The sequence below is a fragment of the Raphanus sativus genome, chromosome 5 (assembly GCF_000801105.2).
Source record: "Raphanus sativus cultivar WK10039 chromosome 5, ASM80110v3, whole genome shotgun sequence".
NCBI classification, from domain to species: Eukaryota; Viridiplantae; Streptophyta; class Magnoliopsida; order Brassicales; family Brassicaceae; genus Raphanus; species Raphanus sativus.
Window position 1 is genome coordinate 37,675,005 of NC_079515.1, and position 14,311 is coordinate 37,689,315.

At 40.2% G+C, this 14,311-nt stretch overlaps 5 protein-coding genes and 1 non-coding gene across 8 annotated transcripts; 2 read left to right on the forward strand and 4 right to left on the reverse strand.

Annotated features, from left to right (window-relative positions):
• Positions 1 to 442: 442 nt before the first annotated feature.
• Positions 443 to 2,117, reverse strand: LOC108861100 (protein LNK3). Its single transcript, XM_018634928.2, has 6 exons — positions 1,934 to 2,117; positions 1,532 to 1,835; positions 1,301 to 1,439; positions 1,063 to 1,173; positions 814 to 959; positions 443 to 723 (listed from the first exon to the last, which is right to left on the reverse strand). Exons 2-6 carry the CDS (start codon positions 1,813 to 1,815, stop codon positions 597 to 599), a joined length of 807 nt encoding a protein of 268 aa, XP_018490430.1. The 5' UTR covers positions 1,816 to 1,835; positions 1,934 to 2,117; the 3' UTR covers positions 443 to 596.
• Positions 2,118 to 2,574: 457 nt separating this feature from the next.
• On the forward strand, positions 2,575 to 3,819 carry LOC108861102 (uncharacterized). The gene is made up of 5 exons (XM_018634930.2): positions 2,575 to 2,711; positions 2,790 to 2,821; positions 2,926 to 3,167; positions 3,257 to 3,493; positions 3,571 to 3,819. Exons 1-5 carry the CDS (start codon positions 2,659 to 2,661, stop codon positions 3,577 to 3,579), a joined length of 573 nt encoding a protein of 190 aa, XP_018490432.2. The 5' UTR covers positions 2,575 to 2,658; the 3' UTR covers positions 3,580 to 3,819.
• Positions 3,820 to 3,842: 23 nt separating this feature from the next.
• LOC108861098 (bifunctional protein FolD 2) lies at positions 3,843 to 5,620 on the reverse strand. The gene is made up of 5 exons (XM_018634923.2): positions 5,450 to 5,620; positions 4,823 to 5,006; positions 4,599 to 4,756; positions 4,295 to 4,507; positions 3,843 to 4,185 (listed from the first exon to the last, which is right to left on the reverse strand). Exons 1-5 carry the CDS (start codon positions 5,552 to 5,554, stop codon positions 3,955 to 3,957), a joined length of 891 nt encoding a protein of 296 aa, XP_018490425.1. The 5' UTR covers positions 5,555 to 5,620; the 3' UTR covers positions 3,843 to 3,954.
• Positions 5,621 to 5,875: 255 nt separating this feature from the next.
• On the forward strand, positions 5,876 to 11,282 carry LOC108861094 (retinoblastoma-related protein 1-like). Of its 3 annotated transcripts, none has more exons than XM_057011096.1 (18): positions 5,876 to 6,208; positions 6,498 to 6,620; positions 6,722 to 6,826; positions 6,908 to 7,053; positions 7,133 to 7,229; positions 7,296 to 7,342; positions 7,538 to 7,730; positions 7,815 to 7,881; positions 7,967 to 8,146; positions 8,241 to 9,311; positions 9,412 to 9,574; positions 9,664 to 9,736; positions 9,841 to 10,017; positions 10,116 to 10,235; positions 10,324 to 10,456; positions 10,540 to 10,652; positions 10,750 to 10,864; positions 10,950 to 11,282. In XM_057011096.1, the coding sequence occupies exons 2-18, from the start codon at positions 6,534 to 6,536 to the stop codon at positions 11,129 to 11,131; spliced, it is 3,069 nt and encodes a 1,022-aa protein (XP_056867076.1). In that variant the 5' UTR covers positions 5,876 to 6,208; positions 6,498 to 6,533; the 3' UTR covers positions 11,132 to 11,282. The 3 variants fall into 3 exon arrangements, with proteins under 3 accessions (XP_056867076.1, XP_056867077.1, XP_018490422.2); XM_057011097.1 differs by having other exon boundaries at positions 5,877 to 6,208; positions 10,750 to 10,865; positions 10,957 to 11,282; XM_018634920.2 differs by having other exon boundaries at positions 5,879 to 6,208; positions 10,750 to 10,865; positions 10,954 to 11,282.
• On the reverse strand, positions 11,260 to 13,739 carry LOC108861095 (probable protein arginine N-methyltransferase 3). Its single transcript, XM_018634921.2, has 7 exons — positions 13,337 to 13,739; positions 12,831 to 13,256; positions 12,654 to 12,751; positions 12,487 to 12,565; positions 12,153 to 12,392; positions 11,881 to 12,048; positions 11,260 to 11,798 (listed from the first exon to the last, which is right to left on the reverse strand). Exons 1-7 carry the CDS (start codon positions 13,646 to 13,648, stop codon positions 11,364 to 11,366), a joined length of 1,758 nt encoding a protein of 585 aa, XP_018490423.1. The 5' UTR covers positions 13,649 to 13,739; the 3' UTR covers positions 11,260 to 11,363.
• Positions 13,740 to 14,003: 264 nt separating this feature from the next.
• LOC130495384 (U2 spliceosomal RNA) lies at positions 14,004 to 14,200 on the reverse strand. The gene has a single exon (XR_008934655.1). It is a non-coding gene; the product is annotated as a U2 spliceosomal RNA (small nuclear RNA).
• Between the last annotated feature and the right edge of the window lie 111 nt (positions 14,201 to 14,311).

The window sequence follows — 14,311 nt, forward strand, 5'->3', positions numbered from 1 at the left end:
GGCCCAAAACTTATAGTAATGGGCTATGTTCTTTATCCGTTGGGCTTAACTGCTGAAACAGGTTGGTGGATCGATTACTTACTATTCAAATTATATAAAAACGAAAAGCGTAAATTAAAGTTAAACGCCGTCTATGCTGTTTCGAACCCGCGGTCATGTTGATGATAGAAAAAGAGAGAGACTCAAACTTTGGATTGAGTTTTATTGTATGCTTTGTTATAACTTTTGTGTTAAGTAATGTGTGTAACGAATACGCACAGAATACTCGAGATTGTGTATAACCAGAATTGAATAATTAAAGTATCTCACTTTGAAGTGAGTTTGTTGTATTATCAATGAGTTCATGCTGAAATGGTTTGAATAAAAATGATTCGGAGTTATTGAAACCTGATTGATCTTATTAATACTAAGTCTAAGGCCATTAAGCATTGTCACACACTACTAAAGTAAAAACCTTACTGAAGTAATTAAAAAGAGACCAGATCAAAACTGATGTTTTCAACGTTGAGTCATCTATATATAATACACACATATACACATATACAGTAGCTACAAAAGACTTCACACAATGGTTGATCTTTGATCCAGGCAGGAAGCTACTGTACTCTTTCAGGTAGAGGAAAGTTGCTTATGTTGGATTCCATCTTGTTGTAAGTGAGGTTTGCGACGGCTCTATCGATTGAGTTTGTTTCTGATTCGATCTCTTCCTCTCTACTCATCAACCTGCAATCAAATAAATGTCTCACTCTGATCAGTCACCTCACAAAAGAAACTAGACTTTGATCCTATAAACAAACAAAGATGAGTCCATACCTGGTATTATCACCATAGTCATATCTGGACGCTTGCATATGGAACTCTCCTGAGTTAGCAGTGTGGTCTGAATCCAACTTCTCTTGTGAGTTTCTCGCAAGCCGGTAAAACGTATCTCGGAAACACTTTCTCGTCTCATCAGTTAGCTAAAAGAAAAGAAAAACAAAAATAACAATTAAGTTAGAACAAAACAAGTCTACTGTATCAAGGGACATGAACATGGGATGTAATAGAACCACACTAACTCACCTTTTCTGAAGCTCTTTGCAGATCCTGCAACACTAGCTCTTCAGAAGACATTTCATCGTCCACAAACATGTTCTCTTCAGACAGATCCGAGATTGTAAATGGAGCCCCTTCCTATAAACCAGGATAAAAAAATGGAGATTCTTAGATTTGAGCATCAGAATCTCTAAATTAACAGGACTTCAGTTTAATAACTGTGACTAATATGTAAAAAGTCAAACTTTGGCGACTAATCCCTTACCTTTAAAGGCATGGCATGAGAATGGAACAAGGGGACTTCACTACCACCGTACATAGACGAAGAACCGACACTGTTATTGGTGCTAGAAGCACGATGTACATCTCCATCACTCCCGGGAACATCCTCTAAGATTGAACTTCTTCAGTAAAACAAGAGACAAAACCAACAATGAGACCGATAAAAAAGACACATAGTAATGAAAATGATCTAAGTAGAGAAAGTGGGCTTTACAAGAATATATCATCCATCTGTTCGATTCCTTCGAAACCGTGAAGCGAAGAAGCGCCGTAGAAAGCCTTTGATCTCTTGGACTCTTCTTCTTCTTCTTCTTCATCTTCGCTCGTTCTCATACCCATCTGGGTATTAAAACGATCGTAGTCAAAGCATTTCTCAGCAGCTTCAGGGGAGTTCATGCTCCACCCACCCCACATACCATCTAAGCATGTCTCTGATGACGTTTCTTGATAATTAGGCACAACAAAATCTTCAAAGTTCCTTCCCGTGTAACAATCCATGATCGATATATTATATAGATCTATAATAATAAAAAACAAAACAAAGATCACAAATTTCAGAAACCCATTAGAGAATTAAGATGAATCTAACGAGAACATCGAAGAAAAAGATACTTACTTTGGTTCAGACGCAGATCAATCAATAAGCTCAGATCACGAAGAAAGAGAGAAGCTTTCGAAGTAAGAGAGAGAGAGAGAGAGAGAGATGATTGTGTTCTGTAATGTTTCAACTTCCTAGGAGGTTAAGAGAGAGAGCAAGTAAGAGAAAAATAAGCGCGTGAGAAGGTTGGGATTGCGTGTGGTAGATCTTGTTTTCGTGGCTCAGAATTCATAGACGAGATTTATGGCTCAGATCTTTCCTCCATCTAAAGCACTCTTTTCATTGGTCCACGTGTACTCCATATCTTTTCTTGTCTTTAAAACCTTGCAAGTTGCAGTGTTTTAGGCCCTACGTTTTATGTCATTCCGACAATAACCTTCACAAGCACTACTCAAGCAGTGCCAGAGTGACTTGGTCGGTAGAGGACAAATCAGTCATTTTCGTGCGCAAAGGTGTCTTGCTTGGCTGATATCTACTGCATACGTGGAGGACTATCTGTTGGAGAACAAAACACGTGGCATGTGATAAGCCATAGAATGGTACGTCGGTATAATCAAGCTAAAGGGGGCGATATATACTTCAAAAGAGTAGCCCACGGAGTAATGGGCCGAGACCTAAGATTTAATGGGCCGAAAACGATGCCTTAAAAACGATTAAATTAGTAGCAGCATCTTCCTCTTTGCGATTGACAAATTTTTTTTTTTTTTTTGTTTCCACGAGGAGCTTCGGAGAGAAGCAGGAACATGTTCAAGAACACGTTTCAGTCTGGGTTTCTGTCTATTTTGTACAGTCTAGGGTTCGTCTTTTTCTAATTTTTTGATTGATTGGAATCGTTTTATATTCTCTAAACATTGTTTTGATGTAATTTCTGTAGAAGTAAGCCTCTTCAGATATGGGACAAAGAAGGTAACCAATTGATTATAAATATTTATTTTTTTCAAATTAAAATTGATTGAACCAAGTTTAGGGTTTAGCTAATCATTTTTGTTTGTTCTGTTTTGAAATCATAGTTGAGGATGGACATGTGAAGCGTTGCCATGATGATGACATACAGTCCAATATACTTGAAGTAGTTGGATCAAACATACAGTCTACATACATCACATGCCCCGCTGATCTTTCCGCAACTCTTGGTATCAAACTACCCTTTCTGGTATTGGTTGTGAAGAACATGAAGAAGTATTTCTCATTCGAGATTCAGATTCTTGATGACAAGAATGTGCGCCGGCGTTTCCGAGCTTCTAACTTTCAAGTACGTTTTGTCTTGTCTTCCCCCCTTGTTTCATTCAGTCTCTGAATCCTTTATTGATGTCTTGGGTTGTTGAATGTTTGGTTTTGTAGTCTGTGACTAGAGTAAAGCCATATATATGCACAATGCCATTGAAGATGGATGAGGGATGGAATCAGATCCAGCTGAACTTGACTGATCTTACTAGGAGAGCTTATGGGACTAATTACGCCGAGACTTTGCGAGTTCAGGTTCATGCTAACTGCCGTCTCAGAAGGATATATTTTGCTGATCGTCTCTACTCGGATGAAGAGCTTCCTCCAGAGTTCAAACTCTATCTCCCAGTGCAGGTCAGATATTAGATACTACTCTTCTCTCCTTGGATGACTCATTTTTACTTACAAGACTCCCTTTTGTTCGACTGCAGAAAGCATGAGCGTGTTCCTGCCCCCTTGTCGTGGAAGCTACTTTTAGATAGACCTAGAGCGTCTTAGGTTAGGTGAGAGTTTCAGGATGGCTTGTAGCATTCACAGCATTTGGAATTTGCCGTACCTTGAGCAGCTTGGCTTTGATAAATTATGTTTGTTGTGTCTTTATGAAATGGGATCATATACGCTTAAGATTTTCAATGAGTATTGTACATGACTGAATCATATCATTCATGATTGTGTGCTAATTTTGAGGAAACAAACATTCAAATGGAATGCAAATTCAAATTTATTTGAGAGGAGTTAATGCCACATCAAGCCGAGAACACAATTATAGATATGGGTAAACTGCAGGATCTTTTTATAACATACAGAAGGATGTTTTACTGGCCAATGACCCGCTTGGCCCCTTCTAAGGTGTTCTTGAGCAGCATTGCCACTGTCATTGGGCCTACACCACCAGGGACCGGAGTTATGAAGCCTGCAACTTTAGAAGCTTCGGCGAAATCAACATCTCCAACCAACCGGTATCCAGATTTCCTGCTCGGGTCGCTGACTGCGTTAGTTCCAACGTCGATCACTGCAGCCCCTGGTTTTATCCAGTCTCCCTTGATCTGAAAATGTCAAAGACGAGAGTGGTTTTTGAATTTGATGAAAATTATTCACATTTGTCTCTACTCAACTACTGGATTATCTTCCTAAAGAAGAGTCAGAAACAATCACCATGCAGGCCTGTCCAGCTGCAGCAATAACGATGTCAGCTTCCTTTATGATAGCCTCGGGATCTTTGGTGTGAGAATGTACAGTAGTAACAGTAGCATCAGCCTTGAGCAATAGAAGTGAAACGGGCAAACCAACAATGTTACTCCGACCTACAACAACAGCTCGTTGCCCCTTAATCTTTATGCCACTCCTCACCAAGAGCTCCAGACATCCCTGCACACAAGAGACTCACTCACCTCATCAATTAATTATCCATGAAGAAAAGAAGTCAGTATGCAAAAAGAAGGAAGGAGCAGTAAAGTACCTTAGGGGTGCATGGAAGGAAGAGGGGTTCTCTGCCTTTCATGGCTAGCTTACCAATATTCAAAGGATGGAATCCATCTACGTCTTTATCAATGCTGATAGCCCCCAAAACATTCTCCTCATTGATATGTTTCGGCAATGGGAGTTGAACTAATATACCTGCAAATAAATTTCTACAGCTCAGTAATGAAACAGACAAAAGTTAAAAAGTAAAGTATAACCGACCATGGACTTGGGGATCTGAATTGAGTTGATGAACTTTGGTTATAAGCTCAGCTTCAGGAACATCTTCAGGTAGGTCCACATCAAATGACTTGATCCCAACCTCAGCGCATGCTTTCCTCTTCATATTCACATAAGTCTGTGAATCTTTCCGTACACCAACTATGACAACCGCTAGTCCTGGGACCTGCACGAAGGGAAAAAAAAAAAGACTCCATTCATTCTTGTGCTTTGTTACAATGTGATCAGAAACTCGGTTGAAACATTATGAATAACACACATTTCAACTGTTTATAATGATATTAAACATATATAAACTTAGCACACAAACTCAATGATATTAAGACAGAAAGTATGCTACTTGAGGTAACCAAGACTAGAGAATGCTAGAGTCAGACACAAAAATTTAATGTTCTCATGAATAGAAGTAACAAACGCAGACGCAGTTTCAAAACGATTCAACAGAAATATAGCGTTTACATTTGAGCTTTGTTTAAGCTAGTTCAGCCTAAGATGTGTGATCATCGCTTCGCTCTTATATTGAACCTTAAAGCTAATCACTTTACACGATCAATCACGCTTAGCAGACAAATTGTATCTTTGAGTGATAAAACTGTGAAAATTGACTACCTTGCCGTGTTTCTCAGATAAAAGGCGAACTTCGTCGGCGATCTCTGATCGGATGGTATGAGCAATCGCCTTTCCATCGATTATCTTCGCCGTTGGTGACGCCATCTAGTCGGAATCTCCCTCTCTATGTCTGGTCAGTACAACTCTCAGGTAGTGTCTGTCTATCCACCTGTCAAAAGATAACGACTTTTTATATCTGAATCTATCCGCGAATAGGAATATTCCTACTCATGCAACCAAACGTTATCTAAATTTCCGCGAAATCGAACCAAACAAGAAAACGACGTCGTGTGCAGGGTGGGCCGGATCGTAACTTACGCGAGGCTTTATCGAGGTCACGAAAACCCAAATCCGTTTGTATTAACACCCCACGCCGTAACGGCGAATCTATTACCCTCCCAGCGTTTTCCGGGACAGTAAAAGAAGATTTCTTATGGCGGTTAATCGGGTCACAGAGGTGTACGTGTCGCCACATCAGTGGTCAACAGTGCGCGTATATTAAATTGTATACTCACGTGTGTGTATATATACATAGACTTGGTGTTGTTTTCCCGCGCGAGATTAAATTTCTTCTTAGGGTTTGAAGCAGAGAGAGAGCGTTACGTAGATATCTCTCACACCGTTTCTTCTTTAATTCGTCTCGATTTAAGGCGGAGGCGTTAGCAGTGAGAGAGCTCTTAAATTTCGGATCTTTCTGTTCAGCTTTTTAACCAGCGACGTTTTGGTTTTGGGATCTCTGTGATTACTACAGAAACATATGTAAGATCTTTTCTCTTGTACCTAGCTTTTTGAATTTTATATTTTGAGTAAAGCTTTTGAATTTTAATTTGGGTTTGGATTTTCGTAATTTTTTAATGGATTCGATTGGAAATTCGAGATTTTTCTTGAATAAAAAAAAATTCAAAATTTCGACAGAATTAGGGGGGAAATCTTCTTCAAGTTCAATTTGTGTGATTAATTAGGGTTCCTATTGAAGTTCAATTTGTGTGATTAATTCTCCTATTAACGCATCATATCCCCTAAAAAGTACTTTATTTTTATTTTTCAGTGTATTGAGAGGGAACGATTAGTTGCGTTTGCGAGCATGGAAGAAGTTGAGCCTCCACTGACACCACCACCCAATGACTCTAATGGAAATAGAAGTGAAGCATCTCTCTTGGACTTATGCCAGGTTCTTTGTTTGATTTTTAATGTTGTATATTTATATCATACACAATGAACTTGAAGAATATTCAGCTCTAATCCCCCTTTAATCTAATTTGATTTTTGCAGAAGGTTCTGTCTCTTGAGAGTAGCATTTGCGTTGAAGCTTTGAATTTGTTTGCAGAAACCAAACTGATTTTGTCAACAAACATGGCTGACATTGGAAGTGGAACGGTGATAATATACACTTTTGTCTCTCTTCTTTTTCTCCTTTTATCAGTATTATGATTAATTCTTTGTTGTTATGCTTATTAGGCGGAGGAAGTGGAGAGGTTCTGGTTTGCGTTTGTTCTCTACTCAGTGAAGATGCTTTCTGTGAGAAAACAAGTGGACGTCCACCAGTCAATGGCTGGTGGTAATGGTTTTAATCTATGTCAGATACTAAGGGCTCTAAAGCTCAAGTACGTAATCCCAATTTCTTCTTGCCTTTCTTTTAATAATATATATTTGTTTTGATAATATTCTTTGTTTATGTTTCAGTATTGTGGATTTCTTTAGAGAGTTGCCTCAGTTTGTGGTCAAGGCTGGTCCTGTGCTTTGTCAACTTTACGGTTCAGACTGGGAGAACAGACTTCAGGTACTGTCCTTACCTCTTTATATATAGTTTTATGTTGCATCATTGCTAATTTTTTTTACTTAATAGGCAAAGGAGCTGCAGGCTGACTTTGTCCATCTTAGCCTTCTAAGCAGGTGAGTTTAGTTCATCTCCTGTCTTGCAGTCGTACCTCGTTTTTCTTTGTCCTGTGTGCATGATAGTGGTTGACATAGATATACACCTTCGTAACACCTTAATCTGAGAAGCAGACTTTCTCACTATGCAATGATCAGAATATGGGCTTGAATTGCTACTTCTATGTATGTGACTGACTCTTTTCTTGGTGACAGTTACTACAAACGTGGGTACCGGGAATTCTTCTTGACATACGACGCAAACGCAGAAAGTACCTCAGCAAACTCTGCTAGTTATTTGCCGGATAGTTACCGTTTTGGATGGTTACTCTTTCTTGCACTCCGAAACCACGCTTTTAGTCGCTTTAAAGACCTTGTGACATGCACTAATGGCCTAGTTTCTATACTGGTTAGTAAACACTCCCTAGTTTGTCCATTCATTACTATTTGTTATACTTTCGTTACTTGACAGACGCTTCATTTTCAAAATCAGGCTATTTTGATCATACACGTCCCTTGTCGGTTTAGAAATTTCAACATCCAAGACTCTTCACGCTTTGGTAAGTGTTTATTTTATTGTAGCCACTTGACCTTGTCGGATTGAATATATTTATCCCCTATTCTCATTTCTGTGATGAATTTCAGTTAAGAAAGATGACAAAGATGTAGACTTGATTGCATCGCTTTGCAAGATATATGACGCCTCAGAAGATGAGTTGAGGGCAATAATGGAGAAGACCAACAATTTGATAGAATCAATACTGAAGAAGAAGCACTCTTCTTCATCCGCATGCCAAACTGACAAGCTAAGAAGTATTAACCCAGGTTGGTCTAAGAACATTTTTTCCATTTCACATAGTGTTGTGAGTTGATTGAATAGCTACCTGGTTTTTCTATAAAAATGGAGTTTCGTTTTCAGATGGTCTGACCTACTTTGAGGATTTACTGGACGAGAGATCCATCTCAACCAGCTTGATCACACTAGAAAAAGATTACGCTGATGCAGTCTGTAATAAAAGCGAACTTGATGAGAGGATCTTCATCAATGAAGAGGATAGCTTGCTTGGATCTGGAAGCTTATCTGCAGGAGCTGTTAATATTACTGGCGTTAAGAGGAAAACTGATTCTCTGAGCTCACCTGCGAGGACATTTATAAGTCCACTCTCTCCTCATAAGTCACCTGCCGCTAAGACGAATAGTATTATTGGTGGTGGTAATAAGTTGACAGCAACACCAGTGAGGACAGCAATGACAACTGCCAAATGGCTCAGGACTGTTATACGTCCGCTTCTGCCGAAACCTTCTCCTGGGCTGGAACATTTCCTGAAATCATGTGATAGGGATATAACAAGCGATGTCACACGAAGAGCGCATGTAATATTGGAAGCTATTTTTCCAAATAGTTCCTTTGGTTACCAATGTGCAGGCGGAAGTTTGCAACCTGTTAACCTTATGGATGACATATGGGCAAAAGAGCGGAGATTAGAAGCTATCAAGCTATACTACAGAGTTCTTGAGGCAATGTGTAGAGCAGAAGCTGAGATTTTGCATGCTACCAACTTAAACTCTTTACTGACAAATGAGAGGTTCCATAGATGCATGCTGGCGTGTTCAGCTGAACTGGTTCTGGCTACCCACAGAAGCATAACAATGTTGTTCCCGGCTGTTCTGGAGAAGACTGGGATCACAGCCTTTGATCTCTGCAAGGTTGTAGAGAGCTTCATCAGATATGAGGATTCGCTGCCTAGGGAGTTGAGAAGGCATCTGAACTCTCTGGAGGAACGGCTGCTCGAGAGTATGGTATGGGAGAAAGGCTCTTCAATGTACAACTCTCTGATTGTTGCCAGGCCATCGCTTGCAGTGGAGATTAATCAGCTCAGATTACTAGCTGAACCGATGCCATCTCTGGATGCAATTGCAGCGCTTATTAACTTCTCTGGAGGACTAAATCATAATGCCTCATCTATCCAAATGCATGAAACATGTCCAGGTAATTTAGTTTGTATTCGTGTCAAAGCAGTTGAAACGCCTTATTGAACCTACTATTAATGGTGTGTGTGATTTTCTTACCAAATCTCTCAAACTTACAGGACAAAATGGGGATATTAAATCACCCAAAAGACAGTGTACTGATTACCACAGCATTCTAGTTGAGCGCAATTCCTTTACATCACCTGTAAAGGATCGTCTCTTGGCCTTTGGCAACGCTAAATCCAAGATGCCAGCACCTCCGTTGCAGTCTGCATTTGCTAGGTACATTTTGGGTCATTGTGGGAGTTAGTTTGGTTTGATTTATATCCATGTACTCGTTAAGTTTTAACTTTTTGGATATTTGTGTACAGTCCGACAAGGCCCAACCCAGGGGGTGGAGGAGAAACTTTTGCAGAAACTGGGATCAATATATTCTTCACTAAGGTAGCTGATCAATGCAATCTTGTGTGCTAAATGTCCAATACAACTTATAACTAATCGTTTGTTTGTCTTAACTACCATATTGACTACATGATGGTTTTCTACAGATTAGTAAATTGGCTGCTGTCAGAATCAACGGAATGGTGGAAAGGCTACAATTTTCTCAGGAGATAAGGGAGAGTGTATACCGTCTCTTTCAACATGTACTTGCTCAACGGACTTCTCTTTTCTTCAATCGACATATTGACCAAATCATTCTTTGTTGCTTTTACGGAGTGGCCAAGGTGAGTAGAGTACTTCATGGTCTTAAACTTTATGTTTTGTCTGTTTTATAATGGCTTATCTTCTGCTAACGCCTTTTTTCCATGAATAACCCCTCTAGATATCCCAAATGAGCCTGACTTTCAGTGAGATCGTATACAACTATCGGAAGCAACCACAGTGCAACCCGCTTGTCTTTGGCAGCGTTTATGTGGATTCTTTTCATTGTCGCCGTCAAGGGGTATTATTATATGTGAACACTTAACGTTAAGTTGAACTTGTTACTCTGTGAAGAAGACTAAAACTTGTGACAATGGCTTGTGTAACAGAGAATAGGGCCAGATCATGTTTACATCATCACATTCTACAACGACATATTTATTCCTGCCGCAAAGACGTTGCTGGTGGAGGTAGTTCCTGTAAGTAACGACCAGGCTGTGGAGGCCAATGATAAGCCTGAAGGTAGTTAAGAAATGTTAAGACGTGAGACTTTATCCATGAATCAGAACCTAAGCTAATTGATTGTCTTATATTGCATTTTACAGGTCATTGTCATGGATCCTCGAAAGTATCGGTGTTTCCAAGTGTTCCAGACATGTCCCCTAAAAAAGTATCGGCAGTACACAATGTTTATGTTTCTCCACTTAGGGGATCAAAGGTAAAGAGATCAAACTACTTAAAACTCTTCTTCACAGAGTAACCTTACCAGAGCCCTTATTTTTGACTAACCTTCCGTTGTACTGGTGAATTTGCAGATGGATGCTCTTATTTTACACAGCGCAAAGAGTTCCTATGCTTGTGTTGGAGAAAGCACACGTGCTTACCAGAGCCCTTCAAAAGACCTAACTGCCATCAACAACCGCTTGAACAAGTAAGTTTAAAACACACACATCTCTCATCAGCTTCTTCCATATATGCACAAGATTTGGCTAAAACCAACCCCTATATTGGTGTCACAGCAGCAGCAGCAGCAGCAACAGCAGCAAGCGCAAGAGGACGCTTAACTTTGACGTAGAACTGGTCAGCGATTCTATGGTAGCAAACAGCCTTCCCCTCAAAAACCAACAAAACCAAAATGGAAGTGATACGTCGTCCTCAGGTGGTGCATCCCTCAAAACTGAGCCACTACATTCATAGAGTTCTCTTCAACTATGCTATCTATCAACTGTAAATCCTTTCCCTAGAGAGTTTTTTGTTTTTAGCTTTCTAGTCATCAAGTCAGGCTATGAGCCGCGATGGATTCCTTTTACTGTCTCTCTTTAACATTTATCAATAAAACAAATATTATTTTACCCTCATAATAAAAAGGAAGTTAATCCACATCCTTGCTGTAGATAAAAAATGGACGAAATGAGTATTACAATAACATTCATAGATTAAATATCTGAACTGGCCAACGACGCTTCTGACCCTTTGAGCTCACCCCTGTAGCCTCTAATGAGACGTCAATGCTGCGATGCTCAGACGCTCGTGCAACACTCACACGCAGATGGATGCTTGAGACTGGACTTTCTTCCGTTCCAATGGCTCCTCTTCTCTCAGCACCAGACAAAAGAGTGGCTGGTGCCAATGAGATTGGTTCTTGAAACGTTAAGACCGTCTGAGCCCAGTGTGTTGGAGGAGTGTAGGGTGATGTGGATAGTACGGTTGGGTTTTCCTTGCAGAACCTATTGGTGAAGCCTGTGTCAAACCACAACACAACACCGTGGCACAACCTAGCTTCTGTTTCTGAATCAATGGGCTCAAGCGTTGCTGTTGCTGTAAAATCTACTTCATCCGGCTTCATGGTAGCCAGGTCAAATGCCTACAAAAGGAAGAAACACATCAATTCAAAGGAAGTTGATTCTTAGATAGAAAGCAAATAAAGTTCGAGCAAGCTTTCAAACCTTGAGAAGGGCAGGCCCAGTCACTAAATCACGGTCCTCTATAACGTCAACAATGGGAATACGAGTAGTATCTTCAAGAATCTCCTTGCCAATTGAAGACATGTCAAAGCCATAGACATCTTCCCAGAAAGGAAGACTTGTGGCGCCTTTTCCAAATCCAGCAACAAACTTGAGATCCAAAGGAGGAGAACCAAAGGGATAAATAAAACTCATCAATATGATAGCAGAAGAAGAAACAAAAATTTGGAGAGAAAGAAAAATAACAATCACACCATTGTGGCTGTGTCAGGGAGGATTGCACCTCCAGGCTTCAACCACCGGTCTCTTGCATAGAGCACAGAAGTGAGCATTGACTCATATAGAAGGCAGTATCCCATCCATTCGCTGACCAACACATCAACACTTTGAGGTTGAATCTGTATGGAGTTTTCTAGCTCTTCAACCATTGAGTTTGCTACTTCAAGTACCCCATTATGCTCTTTATCATTAAACATTTTGTTATCCTTAGCAATCTATTAGGAAAAGAAAAAACAATTTCAAATGGGAGAAGAGTTAATATAAGAAAAATAAAGAAAACCTTTTTTTTTGTAAGTAGAGAAAGCTAACCTTAGTTGCAACTTTGGCCATCTTCTCACTAGCTTCAACTGCAATTACCCTTGAAGCCCCAGCTTGAGCGGCAAAGAGACTACAGGCAAAGAAGACTGAATGTTTTAGTCATAACTGAGAGGCTTCCTGAAGAGAATGAGATGGCCACTATAGAGCACCTAACTAACCTCAATATTCCAGTTCCACAACCAACATCCATTACAACAGAGCCAGACAAGAGACTCGGATTCTTCAAAAGAGCATCCCTGTATGCTTCTGTTCTAACCTATAAATGAGAACAAACCAAAATGAAAAAGCATCCAACAGTTGACAAACAGGCTCACATATCAGAAAATTGCATTTACCTTATCACTTATCATCTCCTTGTGAATCCCAAACGAACTATAAGATCCAAAATAATTCTCATTCACCTTCCTTACGTTCCTACCAACTAACCTCCCATCACAAACTCTAGCTTCTTCATCTTTCCCATTAACCACTACCAAACCATCCTTACAACTTCGTTTCAGGTCACTGCAGCTTGAGATAAGAGTAACACCCTTATTGCTTGACACAGAGCTTTCTCCTATAGCCTCAACGTCAATACTTAAATCCCCAAGCTTCTGCAAATCCTCCATCAAACCCTCTCTATCTAATCCCTCTTCTTCTTCTTCCTCGTCATCAGCAAAGCTGTACAAAAGTGAATCCTCCTGCCAAAAGGGCTTCAGATACTTCTCATCATCCCAAGGAAAGTTCACATCTTTGACATCAACAGCTTTGTTCTCAGCCACCTAGTTTCATCAAAGGAGCCAACTTTATCCAAAAAAAAGACAAAAACTTTGTATAACAGGGAACACATAAAGTAATTAACCTGTGACCGAACATAGTTGATGAGCTTGAAGGAAGCGTAGAAGTCCAGCTTCAGCTCCTTTCTAACTCCGTGGAAGTCAAACCCGTGGCTCACAAGACAGTGCTCGAAGAGTAGAGCACAGGAAACGTAGTGAGAGTCACAGAACAAACAGAGGAAGTCAGATTCGGAGCCGTCACCGTCTTCCTCCATACCAGCTTCTTCTTCCCAGTCTCCCCAGTCTCCGTCTTCAGAGAAGTTCTCTTCTGTATCATCTTCATCGCTGTAGTTGTGAAGTTCGTCTTTAACCATCTTTGTTACCGCAGCAGCAGCCATGAGAGTGATAATAATATGTCAGACGGCGTTGAGTTCCTGAAGAGAGAGAGGGGTTTAAGAAGCGGAGAGACACAACCGGCGAAGGATTGGAGTAGTTAATGACGTTTCTACCCTTCTTCACAAAACCATTTGGTTCAATTAAATCATGACTTTAACCACAGAGTAAACCAAAATCTTATATTTACCGATTACGCCCATTTCGCCACTTAATGTTAAAACGACACCGTAGAATATCTGGAAGTTTTTTCTTTCCTTTTCTCAAATACTTTCGACAGAGTAAAGGACGTCCTACTGTTCGCGTGCTATATGGGCTATGGATTGGTTGAATTTAATTAAAGTTATAACTGTTGATTTGGTGGGTTGAGCCGGCCCGTGCAATCGTGCAACGCATGAGCAACTCATGAAAAAGCCCAGATAGCAAGCTATCTTGATGGGCTTTCTCCCTTAAAAAATACAATTAATATCGAGCGGGCCGATGGCCCACATATCAGATATTAAACTGATAAGAACAGATACTACACTTGATCTTAGCCAAAAGGCCGAGAAAGGTATGATTAGGAAGTTGGGCTTCGCTTATCTTTTATAGCGCTAAGGTTATACCAACGTTTCTATATCTTACCGATGTGGGACATTTAGAAGGAGTTCAAGAACCGTCTATGTGAG